This window comes from Conger conger, chromosome 9 (assembly GCF_963514075.1).
Source record: "Conger conger chromosome 9, fConCon1.1, whole genome shotgun sequence".
NCBI lineage: Eukaryota > Metazoa > Chordata > Actinopteri > Anguilliformes > Congridae > Conger > Conger conger.
This window is the reverse complement of record NC_083768.1, coordinates 15,133,985-15,151,014: the sequence shown is the minus strand read 5'-3', so window position 1 is coordinate 15,151,014 and position 17,030 is coordinate 15,133,985. Positions and strand designations below refer to the sequence as shown.

Genomic DNA, 17,030 nt, shown 5'->3' with positions numbered 1-17,030 from the left:
CAAATATAATCAAACAATTATTATTATTTAATTTAGCTAATCTCAGGCTAAAGGAACTGTATTGTGTTATTCTCTCACTTCCTGGTTCACCAGACAAGAAACATGATGTAACAAGCATGTAAAATCCATTTGTCACCCATCTGCATGGGAAAAGTCAAAGAGCTGTACATTCTGGTGGGTACACAATAAATACACAAATGGTTAAACCACTTAACACTATAAAGGCAATAATAAAAAAATTAAAACATATAGAATGGTTGCAAACTTTCCAGGAAGTGAATGCAAGTGCACGTTTCTTCATGGAAGGTGAGGAAGATGGTGAGGGAGGCCATAGCAAACCCAGGGATCCCAGTTCAAGAATTTCAGAGATTGTTTGCATCTTGGGGTCACAAAGTCTGAAAAAGAACCATAAAAAATGACCTTCATGCCAACAAAGGGTGGCACAAAGAAAACCCTTACTGAGCATAATAAACAAAAGCAAGCATCTGGAGTCATTGGAATTATGACTGGAAAAGAGTGCAATGGTCAGATAAGACCAAAGTTGACATGTTTGGTGGCAGAAGACAAATGCAAATAAGAACCACCTTATACCTACAGCCAAACCTGGAAGGGAGTTATTGATGATTTGGGGATATTTTGCGGGGCTGTCCAGGGGCACTATTTAAGATCAATGGCACAATTAACCATTGGCAGAAAATCTGGTTGTCCCTGCCAGAAAGCTGAGACTTGGTCATAGGTAAATGGTCTAGCAGGATAGGACCTCACACATTATTTAAAATCCACGCAGAAATGGTTAAGTTTAAATATACATGTTGAAAAATAAGATCAAAACTTAAATAAGTCAAAACTTACTTGTTAGTTTACAGTATTTTTTGTGAATATTTACAAGGGTGCCACTAATTCTGGAGAATACTTCTACACATACTTCAATGAATAGGAACTACTGAACTGAAAAAAGCAGAGCGTTTCATATATAAAACCAAATAAAATGGCTTTCAGTCTTCTCTGTTGTGTTCATGGCCGGATAGGCTCACAGAAAAACAAAGACAGGTAGAACCTAAAGGAAACTCAAAGACAGAATTTATTTTCCCCTGGTTTTTATTCAATAGCTGAGGGCAGCGGCATAATAGCACCCCAAGAGGGAATCCCATAACAATAAATTATTATCATATTAATCATAATCATAATACATATTCTCAGGTAGGAACAATCTCTGTTTTATCAGTGCACAGTTGAGCAAAAACAAATGTATAATAATGTGATAAAAAATAAGGAATGCAATTGTAATGTTTGGTCATTCTGACAGTGAATGTTGTGAGAGGGTGAGAGAAAGAGAGAGAGAGAGCGAGAGAGAGAGAGAGAGAGAGAGAGAGAGAGAGAGAGAGAGAGAGAGAGAGAGAGAAAAACAATGGAATAAAATTCATGATAGATTGAAGGAACAGAAAAGAGGAGAAAATTACTGAAAGAGAAGACATGAATAAAACAATATGGAATTGCATAATGGAACATTGAAATTTATAAAGAAAGAAAAAGCTGAAGATACCGTCAAAGAAAGTAAGAACACTTTAGATGAGGACAATGTGTAAGAATTGGATGTAACTTCATACTTGTGAACATAGTCACATTTGTCTATGTCCAGTAGGAAAAATACCAAACATCAAAACTTTACAATCATGTTAAATATTTGAAACAACAGCTTCATAAAGGGCTTCTAAATAAAATTGGGCAACTCCTTAATTGCTGCTTAAAATTAAAATGAACTAAATGTAAAAAACGTTCAAGCTCTCATTTCTTTCAGTTTATGCAATCTGCTTTACACTGTTTTTGATAAAGAAACTACACTACTACACTAATCTACAATTTTGATAATGACACATCTACAAATATTATACTGCATGTCCTTTCCAGCAGGAACCAGTCCTGGTCATTGATAGCACTTCCAAACTAACACTACTTTATTGCCCTAGGCTTCACTATACAGTTAAGCATTGGGTTAATAAAGAAACTATACAGCTTATATGCTCTTGTATATAAACAAATTGATTTTGTAATATACTAAAATAATCAATGATTGCAGAATTGGGCTATAAAAATCATTGTAGTCATAACGACAATAATATTCCATTTCAACCACAATCTTTTGGTCATAATGTTTCTTCATTGTCTTCCCCAGGACAAATTGGCAGGTGAAGAGATGCAGAATTCTTCTATAATTATTTTTCTAAATAATTGTTTTTAAACACCTACTCTGTTACAAGGGTTGTGTATGTTTGCATGTGCTGTTTGACACCACATTGGCAGCATTGCTTTTTCCATGGCCTTGATTGGTGAAACACCAAGACCCATTGAGCATTAAAGCATAAGTAGCTTGCACTAGTCCACATAAGCTTTTGGGCCAATGGATAGAATGCTATTCATGAATACTTATATCGGTGTTTACCGCTGGTTTCATTTTTTAATTAATGTTTATATCCCTGCCTGCCAAATGTATCTTTTAAACTGTTTAGTCATTCAGTCTTCAATGACGCAAGAGGGTCAAAGTTGATTCCAGAACACTCTGTTCACTGAAGCTGTGGGGTGTATATAATTCCCTGTACGTGTGTACAAATGGACATGTGACCACAGTAATTCTAGATATCTTTACAGCACTGTGGTACAATGTGTACACACAGCCGCAACAGACTATGTGACTAGTCTGCACTGCAACGTGTGACAATGTGTGTAGATACGCCCGGTACATGACTGTGCTGTGGAATACGATGCAATGAGACCAGGAAATCTTGTGTGTTGGCCCCATGCATAACATACTTCACCTGCACAGCAAAGTGCCTGCACTTTATTCTCATGTTGTTATTTGCTGCACTTTGTCCTTTGTAAGGGATGCAATACACTGTGCAAAATGTTTCTGCTGTGCTGTAAGGAGTCTGGAATGCTCTGCTGAGCACACATGCACTGTGCTGTTCTTGGTCCATCTGTCTGTCAACACTTTGCGATTCACAAAGAAATGAGACGATCACAGAGCGAGTAGACTCTCACCCGCATGTCTTAGAAATGAAAATTTGCACAGGTATCTCTGTATGTCACCATATCTGTCAGTCGATGTGTCAGTCAGTTCATGTGTCCATCCGTCTGTGCCAATAGCTCATAATTGTCTATGTACAATATTTAGTATGTACAGCATAGTTGATATTAATTGACTAAATGCAAAATGATGCTTTCTTTTTGAGATATTGTAAATGAGTCAAAATCTCACTGTCTTTCTTTCACATATTTTATGGAGTCATCTCATATAATACATATTATTATTATTATTATTATTATTATTATTATTATTATTATTATTATTTGCTATTAATAACAGCAAATAATTGCAAAATTGAACCCACCAGAAAAAACGTTTGTCTATTACATAGTTTACATTAATTTCTGTATTTTGAGCCATATTTTTCATCTTTACTGTTTTTTCTTGGAAGGTAAAACTGCAATTACTACTAATAACAATAACTCATTACCATATTTGAATCAATTCATATTCATAAATGTAATTTTATATGAAAATAAGAAATGGAAAGACATAAGAAGAAAGACAGTTTTAAGAATTCAAGGATGAATGAAATTAATTACATGACAGTCTTAAAGTTAATAACTACAGCAAGTTTACATACAGTATATGTAGAAATCTATATGCATATACAATATTATTTTATTTCATATAATTATATTATATACCTCCTGTCCCCTTCTTTGTTTTATCCCTGTGTGTTCTCCTTTCTTACCCTGCTTTTTCTTTCTCAGTCATAAATAATAATGTATCCCATCTCTCTGCTGCTTCCTAAAAGCAAGTTAAAATTTATGCTCTTGTTTTGTGCACATATATCACACATCTCAATCCTCATCTAACCCTGCTTTCAATGATTCAGTCAACCTGGCTCCCTCCCTGTGTGTGCGTGTGGGTGTGAGGGGCTCTGTTCAATGCATTACACCGCATTAAACACAGTATGTGTGTCATCCCGCAATCCTTCCATCTAACAGGGGGAGGCGCTCATACGCAGGTGCGCGTGGTAGTGGGGAGGCGGCACAGCCGAGGGGGGCATGGCCAATGGCAGGGCCTGGGGCGGGCTGGTTGAGTGGGAGGGCGGGACGTGAGACAGGGTGTGGGTGGGGTGGAGGGCGTGGGAGTGGGGGTAGGAGGAGGGAGGGGGCAGTTTGTAGCTGGCCCCGGACGAGGAGCCCGAAGACGCTGCTATGACCCCGGCGGGGGGAATCTGTTGGGGGTTGTTTTTGGATGGGGGCGGGGGCGTCTGGTTCAGCTGGATGGAGATGTCGCTGGAGACCTCAGAGGCGCTGCGGCCCCTCTGGGGGGGCGGCCAGGACTCGGGGTGCAGGAACTGCCCGCTGTAGTCGCTGCACTCGGACAGGCGGGGGCGGTAGAGGGCTGGGTGTGGCCGGTACATCTCCTCCTCGGCGTAGCGCTTCATGAACAGGTACACCGACATGACCCCTGCCCCCTGAAACAGAGAAAGAGGGTGCGGTTATTTAAATTAAGCCTCTTGGTTTAAAGAGGTGGACTAGATCTCACAGCACATTGACACCTGAATTTGAATACCGGAAGTTCACATATACAGAAAAAAGTATGTATCCCTATCCTAATTTCCTCTATTATTGCATATTTGACACACGGAAAAGTTTCAGATGTTCAGACAAAATGTAATATTACATAACTGGAATAAATAGACAACAATATTTGAAAATTATTTTATGAAAAAATCTAACACCCATATCGCCAGTGAAAAATTAAATAAGCTTAAAGACTGGTTGCACCATTTTCTAGCAGAAATAATTGCAACCAAAAGCTTCCTATAATTTGCTTTAATTAAAATGGTCAGGTTTTCAAGCATGAACGGGACTTTTCATATCCTGACATAGCATCTCTATTAGGTCATTTTGGACTTTAATTGGCTACTCAAAATTTATTGTCTTTTTCGTCATTGAGATGTGGACTTGCTTTTGTGTTTTGGATCATTATCTTGGGGCACAACACTAATACACTTGACCGGACATTGTCCTTAACAAATTTCTTTTACAGAGCAGGATTCATAGTTGGTTCAATAATGGCAAGTCATCCAGGTCCAGCATCCCCACACCATCACACTTTCACCACCATGATTGACTGTTTGGTATGCTGTTCTTACTGTGATGCTGTATTTGCATTATGCCAGACGTAATGGGACCTGTGTCATCCAAAAAAGTTCCACTGTTGACTCATCTGCCCGTAAAACATTTTCCCAAAAGGCTTGGAGATCATCCAGGTGCTTTTTGAAAATGTGAAATGACATTGATGTCCATCTTGGTTAGCAGTGGTTACTGCCTTGCTATGCCATTTTGCCCATTCTCTTTCTTATCATGGAGTCATGACAGTGATCTTAACTGAGGCTAGAGTGGCCTGCAGTTCTTTGAATTTTCTTCTGGGATCATTCGTGACTTCCTTGATAAGGTGATGCTGCCTTGAAGAAATTTTGGAGGATTCACCACTGTTCCAAGTGTTCTCCATTTGGAGATAATATCTCTTTCTTTGGCGTCCCAAAGCCTTAAGGCCTGGACACACCAAACTGACGGTCGACCACGGAACACCGACAAAGATCGCCTCGCGTCGATACGCGTCGTTTAATGTTGGCTGCGCCGAACACACCGCAACGACGGTCCGCCGACGGCCGAGTTGCACGTACGTTCTTCGCCTGCGTGGTGGTAGTCTGCATTTGTCTTTCAAAAAATGGAAACCGGAAGACCGGGGAATGCGTTTGCATTGCGTTGGACCTAGAAGCAGCCATTGTCTCGCTCACAACAAACAGTTTGCAGCAATTTCCTTGTTCTCTCGCTATTTAGTAATACTAATCGAAAATTATGTCTGGTAGTGATAGTAACTTTAGAATGGCTTGCTTTCGTCGCTTCCGTTTCTCTTCTCGTGCACTGATTCGCTAGCTGGACAGCCAATCAGAGAGCTCTCTCTCATCAACGGCTCCGGGGGCTCCGACGCCGATTCAACATGTTGAGCCCTCCAAAACATGCCGACGGAGTGTCGCCGTGCGGGACACACCGGAAAGACTCGGCCAACAGGGCGCCACCGACGTCCGACGGCCAACCGTCGGTTTGGTGTGTCCGGGCCTTTAGAGTCGCAGAGCCTTAGTAAAATAGTTTTGGGGTGGCCAAAAGTCTTTACTTCAACCCAATATGCTGTGGCAGGAGCTGAAACGAGGCGTTTGTGCTTAAAAACCTACCAAATTGTCTGAATTAAATCAGTTCTAAAAAAAAAGACTCCCCTTTTCCTAATACTATATTTTGTCTAAAGAGCTTAAGGCATTTAGTGCGACAAATATGCAATAATAAAGGAAATAAGGAAGGGGGCAAATACTTTTTCACAGTACTGTTTTTATCAAGCACATGTAACAGGTGACCCATGCAGCACCATGAATTTGAATAAAGTGTATAAGAATACATTCTGTACTGTGATTAGCTGAGTGAAAAAGAACATTCACAGTCTGTAGTAAACAAGCAGCTATTTGCAAGGAAGTCTGTATCTGAAATAACACTGAGGAGCAGGCAGACTGAGACACCCCACTTAATTAATGACTGCCATCATGTTCTGAATGTGTTTAGAGAGGATCCTTATTTCACACAGTGGGAGGGAGATTAAAAAAAGTATTGGTCTGACTGCAGAATTGAAAAAAGATAAAAACAGGTTTCATAGAAAAACTTCTTTTTTTTTTAGAAACATACACCGGCATTTTTTTGCTATGCCTTCCCCTGCCTGCAATAAATAGAGCGTTTTCCGGAAAGTTGCTGCAGTGGGAATGAGAGAGCTAACCAACACAATGTTAGGTTGCAAGAACACCAGGAGGTGCGGTCTGAATTATTCAACATCTGCACCAAACCACTATTAGCAATTTTCATAACAGGATGCAAAAATTCACACAATAAAAGGCACAAATCATACCCATGGGACTGTAGAGGTTGTACAGAATTCTGGAACATTACAGAGTGCCTTTACACTGATAAGGCACCTTTCATCAAGCAGGACCCAAATGAACTCAATTTAGATTTTAATTAACAGTGAGGATTTACTGTGCATTCTGCTTAATTTAACCCAGGTGTTCTGATAACCAAGTTGAATATTGGTCTGAAGGTTAGATCTGAAAACTCCACCCAGCCATTATCTTAACCGGCTTATCCTGAATAGGGTCGCAGGGGGCTGGCGCCTATCCCAGCATACATTGGGCTAAAGGGAGGAATACACCCTGGACAGGTCGCCAGTCCATTGCAGGGCACACACAAACATGCACTCACACACTCATACCTATGGGCAATTCAAACTCTCCAATCAGCCTAACCTGCATGTCTTTGGACTGTGGGAGGTACCCGGAGGAAACCCACACAAACATGGGGAGAACGTGAAAACTCCACACAGAGAGGCCCTGACCGACCGGGATTCAAACCCAGGACCTCCTTGCTGTGAGGCAGCAGTGCTTCCCACTGCACCAACCATGCCGCCTAGCTCGATTTGTACAATTCCACAGTAATGTCAACCTTAGCATGAAAAAATTAACTTTATAAACTTCTTTCACATTTGGGATGTATATTTTGGACTAGAAATTAATTTGGCCATTGTATTAGTGAAACAGCATGTTATTACCATAACAGTGCAGGATGCATTGTCACAACAATATGTATTTTCAGTCAACTTCATTTAATGGCTTTTTGAAAGAGGTCACTGAACTTGTTTTTTCACTCACATTTTTTAAAATGAAATTCAGAGAAAAAATGAATCGAATTTAAGTGTTAAGTTTTAATTGATCATTCTAGATGGTCATTCTGGGGGTGGAATCCGGCCGACAGTTATGTTTTAGCCCCGATAAGTGAACAGAAAGCTTTCTAGAAGTGACTGGCGAACTGGGGTCCCCTGTCAGACGGTACCTCCAGCAGCAGTCCGTGCAGGCGAAAAACATGCAGGAAGAGTAGTTTTCTTGGAAGATTGTAGCTTGGGTAGGGCGATAAAGTGAGTAGACTTAAAGAACCGATCAATGATGGACAAAATCACCGTTATGGCCATGGAAACGGGTAGTCTGGTAACAAAATCAAAAGCTATGTGTGAACAATGACGACAAAGGATGGGGAGAGGTTGCAGCAAGCCCTGCGGGCACTGACTGCTGGACTTGCCTCTAGCACACTCTGGGCAGGTGGTGACAAGGTCAGTGACATCTTGCCACATCGACCGCCACCAGACACAAAGGGACTGCAAGGAGTCTTTTCAGTTTCTGGAGACCAGTGAAAATAACTTTTGACGGAGGTAACGGTGCAGCAACAGCACTGTAGCTCTTTATGAACCAACGGTAAAAGTTGGCGAACCCCAGGAAGCATTGGAGTTCTCTTGAGCTTCAATCTTCGTTGAGGGGTGGATGAGGCTAGAAGCAAGGGATTCACTGATGTACTTGTCCATGGCTATATTATCAGGTGCTGACAGAGAATAGATGGCCTCTAGGGTGCCTGGGTGCAGGTTGATCTTGCAGTTGTATGCTCGGTGAGGTGGTAGAGAGCTAGCTTGGGACTTACTGAGTACTTGTCGGAGGTAGATGGTAGATGGATGGTACTGTGGACAGGTCAGGGGACAGGACAGGAACCAACAAACAGGTAGCAGAGTGGAGGCGGGAGAGGTGACAGCCTGAGCTCCACCCAGTGATGGTCCCGTGAACCCAGTCGATTTGTAGGTTGTGATGTTACAGCTAGGAGCTGCCAAACACTATGGTCCAGAGGCCAAGAGACAGATGTTCGTCCATGAGTGTGAGATGTTTGTCTGTTGTGAGCTGAGAGGTTGGGATAATCAGACAGGTATAACACATGGGCAGGGTAGGACACATAAAATTAGGGACAATGACAACTTGTATTTGTAGCTGGGCCCCTCCTCAGGATAAGACTGTGACTAGGGTGGAACGAGAAGTGAAGGAGGAAGATGAGTCAATGGAGGTGCCAGTTAGAACCTCCTCTATTACTAACGGGCGTTTACTTTTATCGAGCAATTGGCCACGGAGTGCCCGGGCTGGCGCACTAACGGCACAGTCGTTCTGTTACCTGTCGCTCTTGTGGGGATAAACTGGTGTGATTAACCTGCATAGGTTCAGATTCAGAGAATTTCAGCTTGGGGTTGGTAGTTAGATCATGGGGTGAAGGCTGGCACAAAACAGCTAGGTTCCCAGTTCTGTCTTTCAGGTCGTCTCTCACGCCTTTCACGTATCCGGGTATCCACTCGAATGGCGAGGTCGATTAAGCCTTCTACAGCAGTGGGAAGTTCCCAGGTGGCGGGTTTGTCTTAAATTGGTGAATAAATCCTGTGTGTTGCATTGACTGAGCCCACTCAGCAGAGGCCACCAGAGTCCGGAATTCTATGGAGCAATCCGAGACGGAGTGATTATCCGGCTGCAACTGGAACAGCTGATGAGATGCGGCTGGACCCACAGCAGAATGGTCGAAAAAACTCTCTTCATAGCCACCGAGAAGCGGGCGAAGCCCTGACAGTCTGGGTCATCAGCTTCCCAGCGGGCCGTTCCCCATTCTCGTGCTTTCCCGGCCAGCAGGGTGGTAACGTAGACAACTCGGGAGCGCTCAGTGGGGAAGGACGAAGACTGAAGCTCAAACTCCAGTGAGCACTGGGACAGAAGTGACAGGCAGGTGCCTCGCCACAGTAGCGCTCAGGGGTGGGCAGGCGGGGCTCCGTATGTTCACACGGGGCAGATTCTGGCACCATGACCAAAGGAGAAGCGGCGGCTAGAGCTCCGGCCAGGGAATCAGTGAGGTCCGCCATTCGGTGTAGCAGGCTCTGTGTACGCTCTGGTGCAGGGAAAATATTTCTGACTCGTGTTGTCCCAGTCATACTCCCTGGAGACGGAGAGCTTCCTGTGCTGGAGACGGAGTCGCTGGTTCCATCCTCGGCCAGTTTGTTCTGCCAGGCTTCAGAACACTGGTAAGTATGGCAGGAGCACATAACAAACTGGCAAAGGACTAAGGGAAATGGGTATAAATAGGCAGGTGATTGAACTGAAATAACAAACTGGTGTGTAATCGGGGAACAGATCGGAATGGGAATGTTTGCAGTACAGACCAAAGTGGTGATATCAGTGAAAAGGGGATGTGTGCAGTACAGGCTGTTTGAACACTACCAGTGTAATAGGAGTGCAGGCAGAACAGACCACAGCAGCACTGTCAGTGTAATGAGAATGTGTGCAATACAGACTGTAGTGCTGTTGTCTGCATAATGGTGTTATCAGCGTAAAGGACATGTTTGCAGTACAGATCACAGCAGTGTTATCAGTATAAAGGGAATGCCAGCAGTACAGACCACAGTGGTGCTGTCACTGTAATGGGAATGTGTGCAGTACAGACCATAGAGGAGTGTTTAGTGTATAGGGAGGGTGTGTAGTACAGACCACACTGGAATTATCAGTGTAAAGGGAATGTCTACAGTACAGAGCACAGTGGTGTTATGGGTATAAGGAAATATCTGAATATGTGTAGTACAGGGCACAGTGGTATTATCAGTTTAATGGGAGTGTGTGTAGTACAGACTCTAAAGGTGGTATCAGTGTAAAGGGATTGAGTGCAGTACAGACCACTGTGGTCTTATCAGTGTAAAGGGAATATGTGTAGTACAGAGCATAGAGGTGTTATCAGTCTAAGGAAATGTTTGAAGTACATACCAAAGGGTTTTTATCTCTGTAATGGGAATATGTGTAGTACAGAGCATAGAGATGTTATTAGTTTAAAGGGGATGTCTGCAGTACAGACCATAGCAGAGTGTTATAAATGTAGTTAATCAGTGTAACTGGAGTTTGTGCAGTACAGACTGTAGTGGTGTGTTCTGTGTAAAGGGAATGTGTGCAGTTCAGACCTCAATGGTGTTGTCAGTGTAATGGGAGCGTGTGGATTACAGGCCACAGTGGTTTTATCAGTGTAATGGGAATGTGTGGTACAGACCATAATGACGAGATGTGCGCAGTAGCACCGTCAATGTAAAGGGAACATTTGCAAAACAGATGGCAGCGGTGTAATGAGAGCAGCATGCCCTTTGATTTTGGGCAGTGACGGCCCCTGGACACTGCTCTCTGACCTCTTTCAGCAGGAAGGAGCTGGCGGCAAAGGCGAAGGACCAGCCGTAGTGGTAGTGGAAGAAGAGCTCTGGCTCGCGTGGCCTGTTCATCACCTCGTCGTTGATGCTGGAGATGTACAGCACCAGCCCCACCACCAGACTCAGCCCTGTTGAGAGGACAGGGAGACACAGGGGCACAGAGAGGAGGCACATCATGCCCATGGTCACAGCCCAGACAGATCGATTACTGCCAACTGAGACTACGACAACCTTTGTGGGGTTGCGTGGTCCAGACTGACACAACAAAATCTAACTATTTTAATCCTGTGTGAAAAAGATATAAATGTACAGTGAGTGTGTGTGTGTGTATTTATGTGTGTGCGTGTGCATGTGCGTGTGTGTGTTTATGTGTGTGTGTGTGTGTGTGTGTGTGTGTGTAAAATAAACCAGTAAGATATAAACTATAGTAATATGATAAACAGAACCACCACAATGTTGGCACAACAGGGAAGTCCCAGCGAGTAGCAAAGATTAGCAGCTACCTTGCATCTCATCCAGCGCAGGTGTGCTGGTGGGACTATAAGCCCTGGTGCTGTTGCTTTATGAATACAGAAGAGCACCCCCTGGCCCCATGCTGGGAGGCTATGCAGCAGCCACACAAATGGCTGCAGGCACCACTGCTACAGCTACAGTCACGCATTAAAATATTCAGCTGTACGTGTGTAGTTCTGTCGTTCTCTATAGATGTATCCATGTCACTCTGTAGCTCTCAGCAGTTGTATGTATGTATCTCTGAATCACACCGCATGGATAATGTGCAGAATATTAGAGCTGTAAGTTTCGTTGGATCTCGGAGCCTGCAGAGCACATAAATAATGATAATGAGCACAGTAGGGGTTTGCTGCATTTAAATATTGTATTGCAATAGCATAACCTCCATTATTTGCAGTGCAATTCTTGTGACAAAGAGCCAGACCTTGTCAAATACATAATCGTTTTGGATTCAAATGTACTTTGAATCTTCTGTACTCTCTCGATCTTGCCTGGTGCAATTGAGCCAACCAAGCGGACCGCAAGGCGGAGTTTGCACTTTTGAGAATATTTCATAGGTTCCAATACACCAGGCAAGCACAGTAAAGCATTGTATGAACCAGGAGATTAAAACCATCACAAACTCGGTCAGCAACTCCAACAGATCTGTTTCGGCTTCTTCTTACCCGACAGGATGAAGAAGATTCCGGAGACGAAGGCCAGGATGGTGCGCTGCGGCCGGATGTGGCCGATGTTGCTGATGACGAAGGCGGTGAAGACGAAGAGCAGGGACACCATGGGGAAGGGCGTGGCTGTCCGGACCATTTCTGGGAGAGGGAGGGAAAGAGGGATAGCAAGTGAGCTCCAGCCTTGTCTGCTGTGCAGTGTGTCAGCCTAATGCATGCGTACTGGGGACCATTCTTACTATTCATTCTTACTCTTCTCAAAGCAAATGTTTCATTCCACAGAGGAATGGCACATGCTTTAAACTGGTACTTCAAGGGACTGTTTCACAGACACACATTAAGCTTGTGTTTCTCCGTGCAAAATTGTGTTTTGCATGGAGAATCTCTGTTCAAAGTCTCGGAACAGGCTTAATCTGTGTCTGTGAAACAGGACCGATGTTTTTTTTTTTTTTAATAAATCTTAAGATTCCAAACATTCAGAGTGTACAGTCAGGAATTCAGAATTGAAATCTGGAATCCACATAACAGACTGAAAGGTAATATGAAGGGTTGATATTTGATGGACTGAACAAAGCACAAATTTTGTGACACATTTGTTTTCTTGTTTTTGTTTTTATCTCAGTATTCATTGGTTAATTAGTTCAGTTTCATTGTTGGCGGTATGTCCCCTGTGTTTTGTTTCACTCTCTGCTTTAATTCGCTGCAGTTCTTCTGGCTTCACAGCCAGCTGGTGACTGGACCTTTGTCCGAGTACAGGCAATTCCAGTCTCCCACTGTTACAGTGTCAACAGCAATGACCCCTCTGCACTTAAACTATACATCAGAGCCAATCCTGGTGATGCCACTGTCAGCACGATCACAGTGGTTGTAGTGTATTTCAAATATGTGACATTAGAGTACTATATGTGTGCTGTACCATTTTCCCCTGGTTTGTAAAAAGCCCGGGGGAAAGCATCTCAAGTGCACATGATGGGCAGGGTGGCCACACAGCAAACAACAGCAGACAGTGAAATGTGTAACTTACTCAGTATGTTTGCAGTGTTCTCAGTCGTGATCTCTATTTCAGGCTCGGTGAAATATTCTGAGGCCACACACCTCCCTTTCTCTGTTCCTAAGCGAAACCACGGGAAGAATATTTTAGATGTGTATGACCCGGTATCATGCAATGTCACACCCAGACCTGGGTCAATTGTTTTGGATTCAAATACCTTTCTATGCTTTATTGAGCTTGTCTGGTGTATGGGAACCTATGAAATACTCTCAAGAACTGCAAAATCTTCTGGTCCTCTTGGTTGGCTCATTTGCACCAGGCAAGATCAAGAGAGCACAGAAAAGTAAAAAGTAAGAAACGCATTTGAATCCAAAGATTTGAAAACTATTTGAATCCAAAACAATCACGTACTTGACCCAGGTCTGGTCACATCACACACCTCAAAGGCCCGTGCCCTAGTGAAGGCTTACCGGCCACAAAGCAGACCCTCCAGAGGCCAGAGTGGAGGGCCATCTTCACCTCTGTGGTCTGGTTCTGCTGCAGCACAATGCCCTCCTCCATCAGCAGCCAGTAGTCAGTGGAGACGGCCACGCCCACCAGCAGCAAGCCACAGGCCCCAAACACAGAGGACAGGAGTGTGAGGGTCCGGCTACTGCACGAGCTCATCTGGAGAACGGGAGAGAAGTTACACTGCGTTACACTGAGTTACACTGCGTTACACCGAGTTACACTGCACTCCACGTGGGAGATGATCCGGTAACACTTCATTTTACAGCCCGTTAATTACCTAGTATTTACTGGGTAAGTATGCAGCTGCTTGTGTAATTATTAGGTAACTACTTTGATTTCAGTGGTAAGTACTATGAAGTCAGTAAGTACCATATGTTAGCACTATGCATGTTTTACAGCCTGCTTCATAGTACTTACAGGGCAGCCTGTAGCATAGTGGTTAAGGTATATGACTGGGACCCACAAGGTCGCTGGTTCGATCCCTGGTGTAGTCAAAATAAGATCCGCACAGCCGTTGGGTCCTTGAGCAAGGCCCTCAACCCTGCATTGCTCCACAGGAGGATTGTCTCCTGCTTAGTCTAATCAACTGTAAGTCACTCTGGATAAGAGCGTCTGCCAAATGCCATTAATGTAATGTTACCTCTGATATGAACATAGTTACCTGATAAGTATCTTGTATTTTTTCGGGCTGTGAAATAAAGCATGACCTATGATCCCTCACATCTACAGCACTGAGTGACATTACATTACATTGCAGTTTTATCCAAAGCTTAGCTACAGTTGATCAGACCATGCAGGAGTCAATCCCCCCCCCCCCCCCCCCGGAGCAATGTGGGGGTTGAGGGCCTTGTACAAGGCCCCAACTGCAGCACTGATCTTATTCTGGCTAGACTGGGGGTTTGAACCACCAACCTGCCAGGTCCCAGTGAAGCACCTTAGCCACTAGGCTATAGGCTGGCTGCTACAGAGTACTGTACAGATACAGTGAGTCCCCCTGGACCTTCCACCACAAAAACCTTAAGTCTGACAGCAACCTGGACACTGGGTTTGATGGACAGATAGAGGTTACCAAGAAACAAACTCTATACACTCCTTCTGGTATACATACCACTGATATTCCTCAGTTCTGTACTTTTCTCTTCAGAGAATACAGATAATCATTTTCTCACATTTTGAGTGATGGCCATTGAAAGGCTTCACATATACACATACTGCGTGGTGCAGTGATCGGGAACCCTTCAATCAAATTGTGCATTTCATATAAACAACTTAAGGAGGAAAAGGAGAAGATGGTTGCAGGGCAAAGAGGGGAAATTATTCCAGACTTCCAGAGAGCTGAGTTTACAGTGAATGTAAATAATTAGAGTTGAATGGTGAATGAATAGTGAATGGCACTGTAGATGCGAGAGGCAGAGCTCATGATATATTGACGAAGAAGGAGATAGGGACCGAAACAACTGGGAAAACAAGAGATAAATGGAGAGGAAGAGACAGATTGAGAGCGAGAGAGCAGTAACTCAGTCCAACATGTGGAGCTGTTCGTTGGCGGTGGTGCTGAAGGACTGCAAATGAACGGGAAACCGAGAGGGAATGGAAATGATAGAACAGACAAATTCAGGAAAATAGAAAGTGGAGTGTTGATGATCACAACTGGCATTTGAGATTAACTACCCTGGGCAGCGCTAATAATACGCACTCCAGCATGAGATCCGGTCTAACTGTGCACTTCAGCAATGTTTCACTTCAGTCCCTCGACAAGCGAATAGCAGGGATTACGCCGTTCTGTTTGGTAGGTGCTTGCCATCAAATGGAACAAGCCACAGGTAAGTCACTCAATATTTTAAAACAGGACAGCACTGATGAAAGATCTTAAAAGATCTTGGCCCAAAAAAGTGAGAGCAGGACACAACGCACACGCACAAGCACACATTTATGTGCTTGTATTTTGGTGCAAACAGTACAAACTGAGTAACTATACATTGAACTCTCCCAATCCACCCTTGCATTCCCATGCTAATATACACATACAGAGAATATTGACAAAGACAAAGAGGGAATATACCTGACCAAAAGAAAAAATGAATATACAGACACGCAGCGAATACATCGTAAAATAGAGCAACCTTTCGCTTTCGCACCCCTACAATCATACTAGTCTTCATACTAACTGCATACCAGTGTGCGTAGTGGCTCTGCTAGATATTTAGCTTCTCTCAGATATATTAAATACGATGCGCAATTGTTTAACAAATGATCATGATAACATTATCATGCTTTTTTATTTTTTAGACAACCCGTCACACATGCGGGCGCACGGAGAGAGAGAGAGAGAGAGAGAGAGAGAGAGAGAGAGAGAGAGAGAGAGAGAGAGAGAGAGCTCAAGGCAATTTATTATACAAAGATACACAAGCCGTCAACAGATTTTGAGTTTCCGACGGACATATTTTGCCACTAGAATCCTGGGCTTAATACATCTTCTCAATAAAACGAATATACAAGTGCTAGGCAGACTGACATAATTTATAAAGCGCACGCCAGTCGGACCATCGAATGACAACATTATTGATAAAACGATATATTGCGATTGAATACATTATGATAAGTATTTGATCATTGGGCACTTACCGTTTCTTAACGACAGACTGGTGTCGAGAGAAGGCTAGATCCTCGCACCAGGAAGGCTTGGCAGATTTTGCGGTCTCTCTCTCTCTCTCTCTCTCTCTCTCTCTCTCTCTCTCTCTCTCTCTCTCTCTCTCTCTCTCTCTCTCACTCTCTCGTATGTGTTTCCCCCCTATCGCCCCCTTCCTCTCTCTCGCGCGCCCTCTTCACTCACTGTTTCAGCACTGCGGAGAATCGGTCGAATGAGCTGTACTGAGGAAGGAACGGGAAATGTAAGAGGAAGGAACGGGAAATGTAAAGAGAGGGACAGCAGCGACGGGGAGGAGGACACGAGACAGCAAAGAGGAGTAAAATAAAATCGAGTACAAAAAACGTCGTACATATTGATGAGAGACATGATAGAAAACACAAAAAAATCACATAAAATCAAAAAGCAACTTAGGAAATGCACAGAACTGCAAATGTATGTAGGCATACAAGTGTATGCTGTACAATTGATGCTTCTTATTCACCTATTCGCACGCACGCGCACACACACACACACACACACACACACACACAC

General features: G+C 43.6%; 1 protein-coding gene across 1 annotated transcript; it reads right to left on the bottom strand.

The window, feature by feature from the left end:
* Positions 1 to 3,526: 3,526 nt before the first annotated feature.
* Positions 3,527 to 16,599, bottom strand: LOC133137269 (voltage-dependent calcium channel gamma-7 subunit-like). The gene is made up of 6 exons (XM_061255443.1): positions 16,475 to 16,599; positions 13,810 to 14,005; positions 13,373 to 13,459; positions 12,349 to 12,489; positions 11,153 to 11,298; positions 3,527 to 4,508 (listed from the first exon to the last, which is right to left on the bottom strand). Exons 2-6 carry the CDS (start codon positions 14,003 to 14,005, stop codon positions 4,026 to 4,028), a joined length of 1,053 nt encoding a protein of 350 aa, XP_061111427.1. The 5' UTR covers positions 16,475 to 16,599; the 3' UTR covers positions 3,527 to 4,025.
* Positions 16,600 to 17,030: the final 431 nt, after the last annotated feature.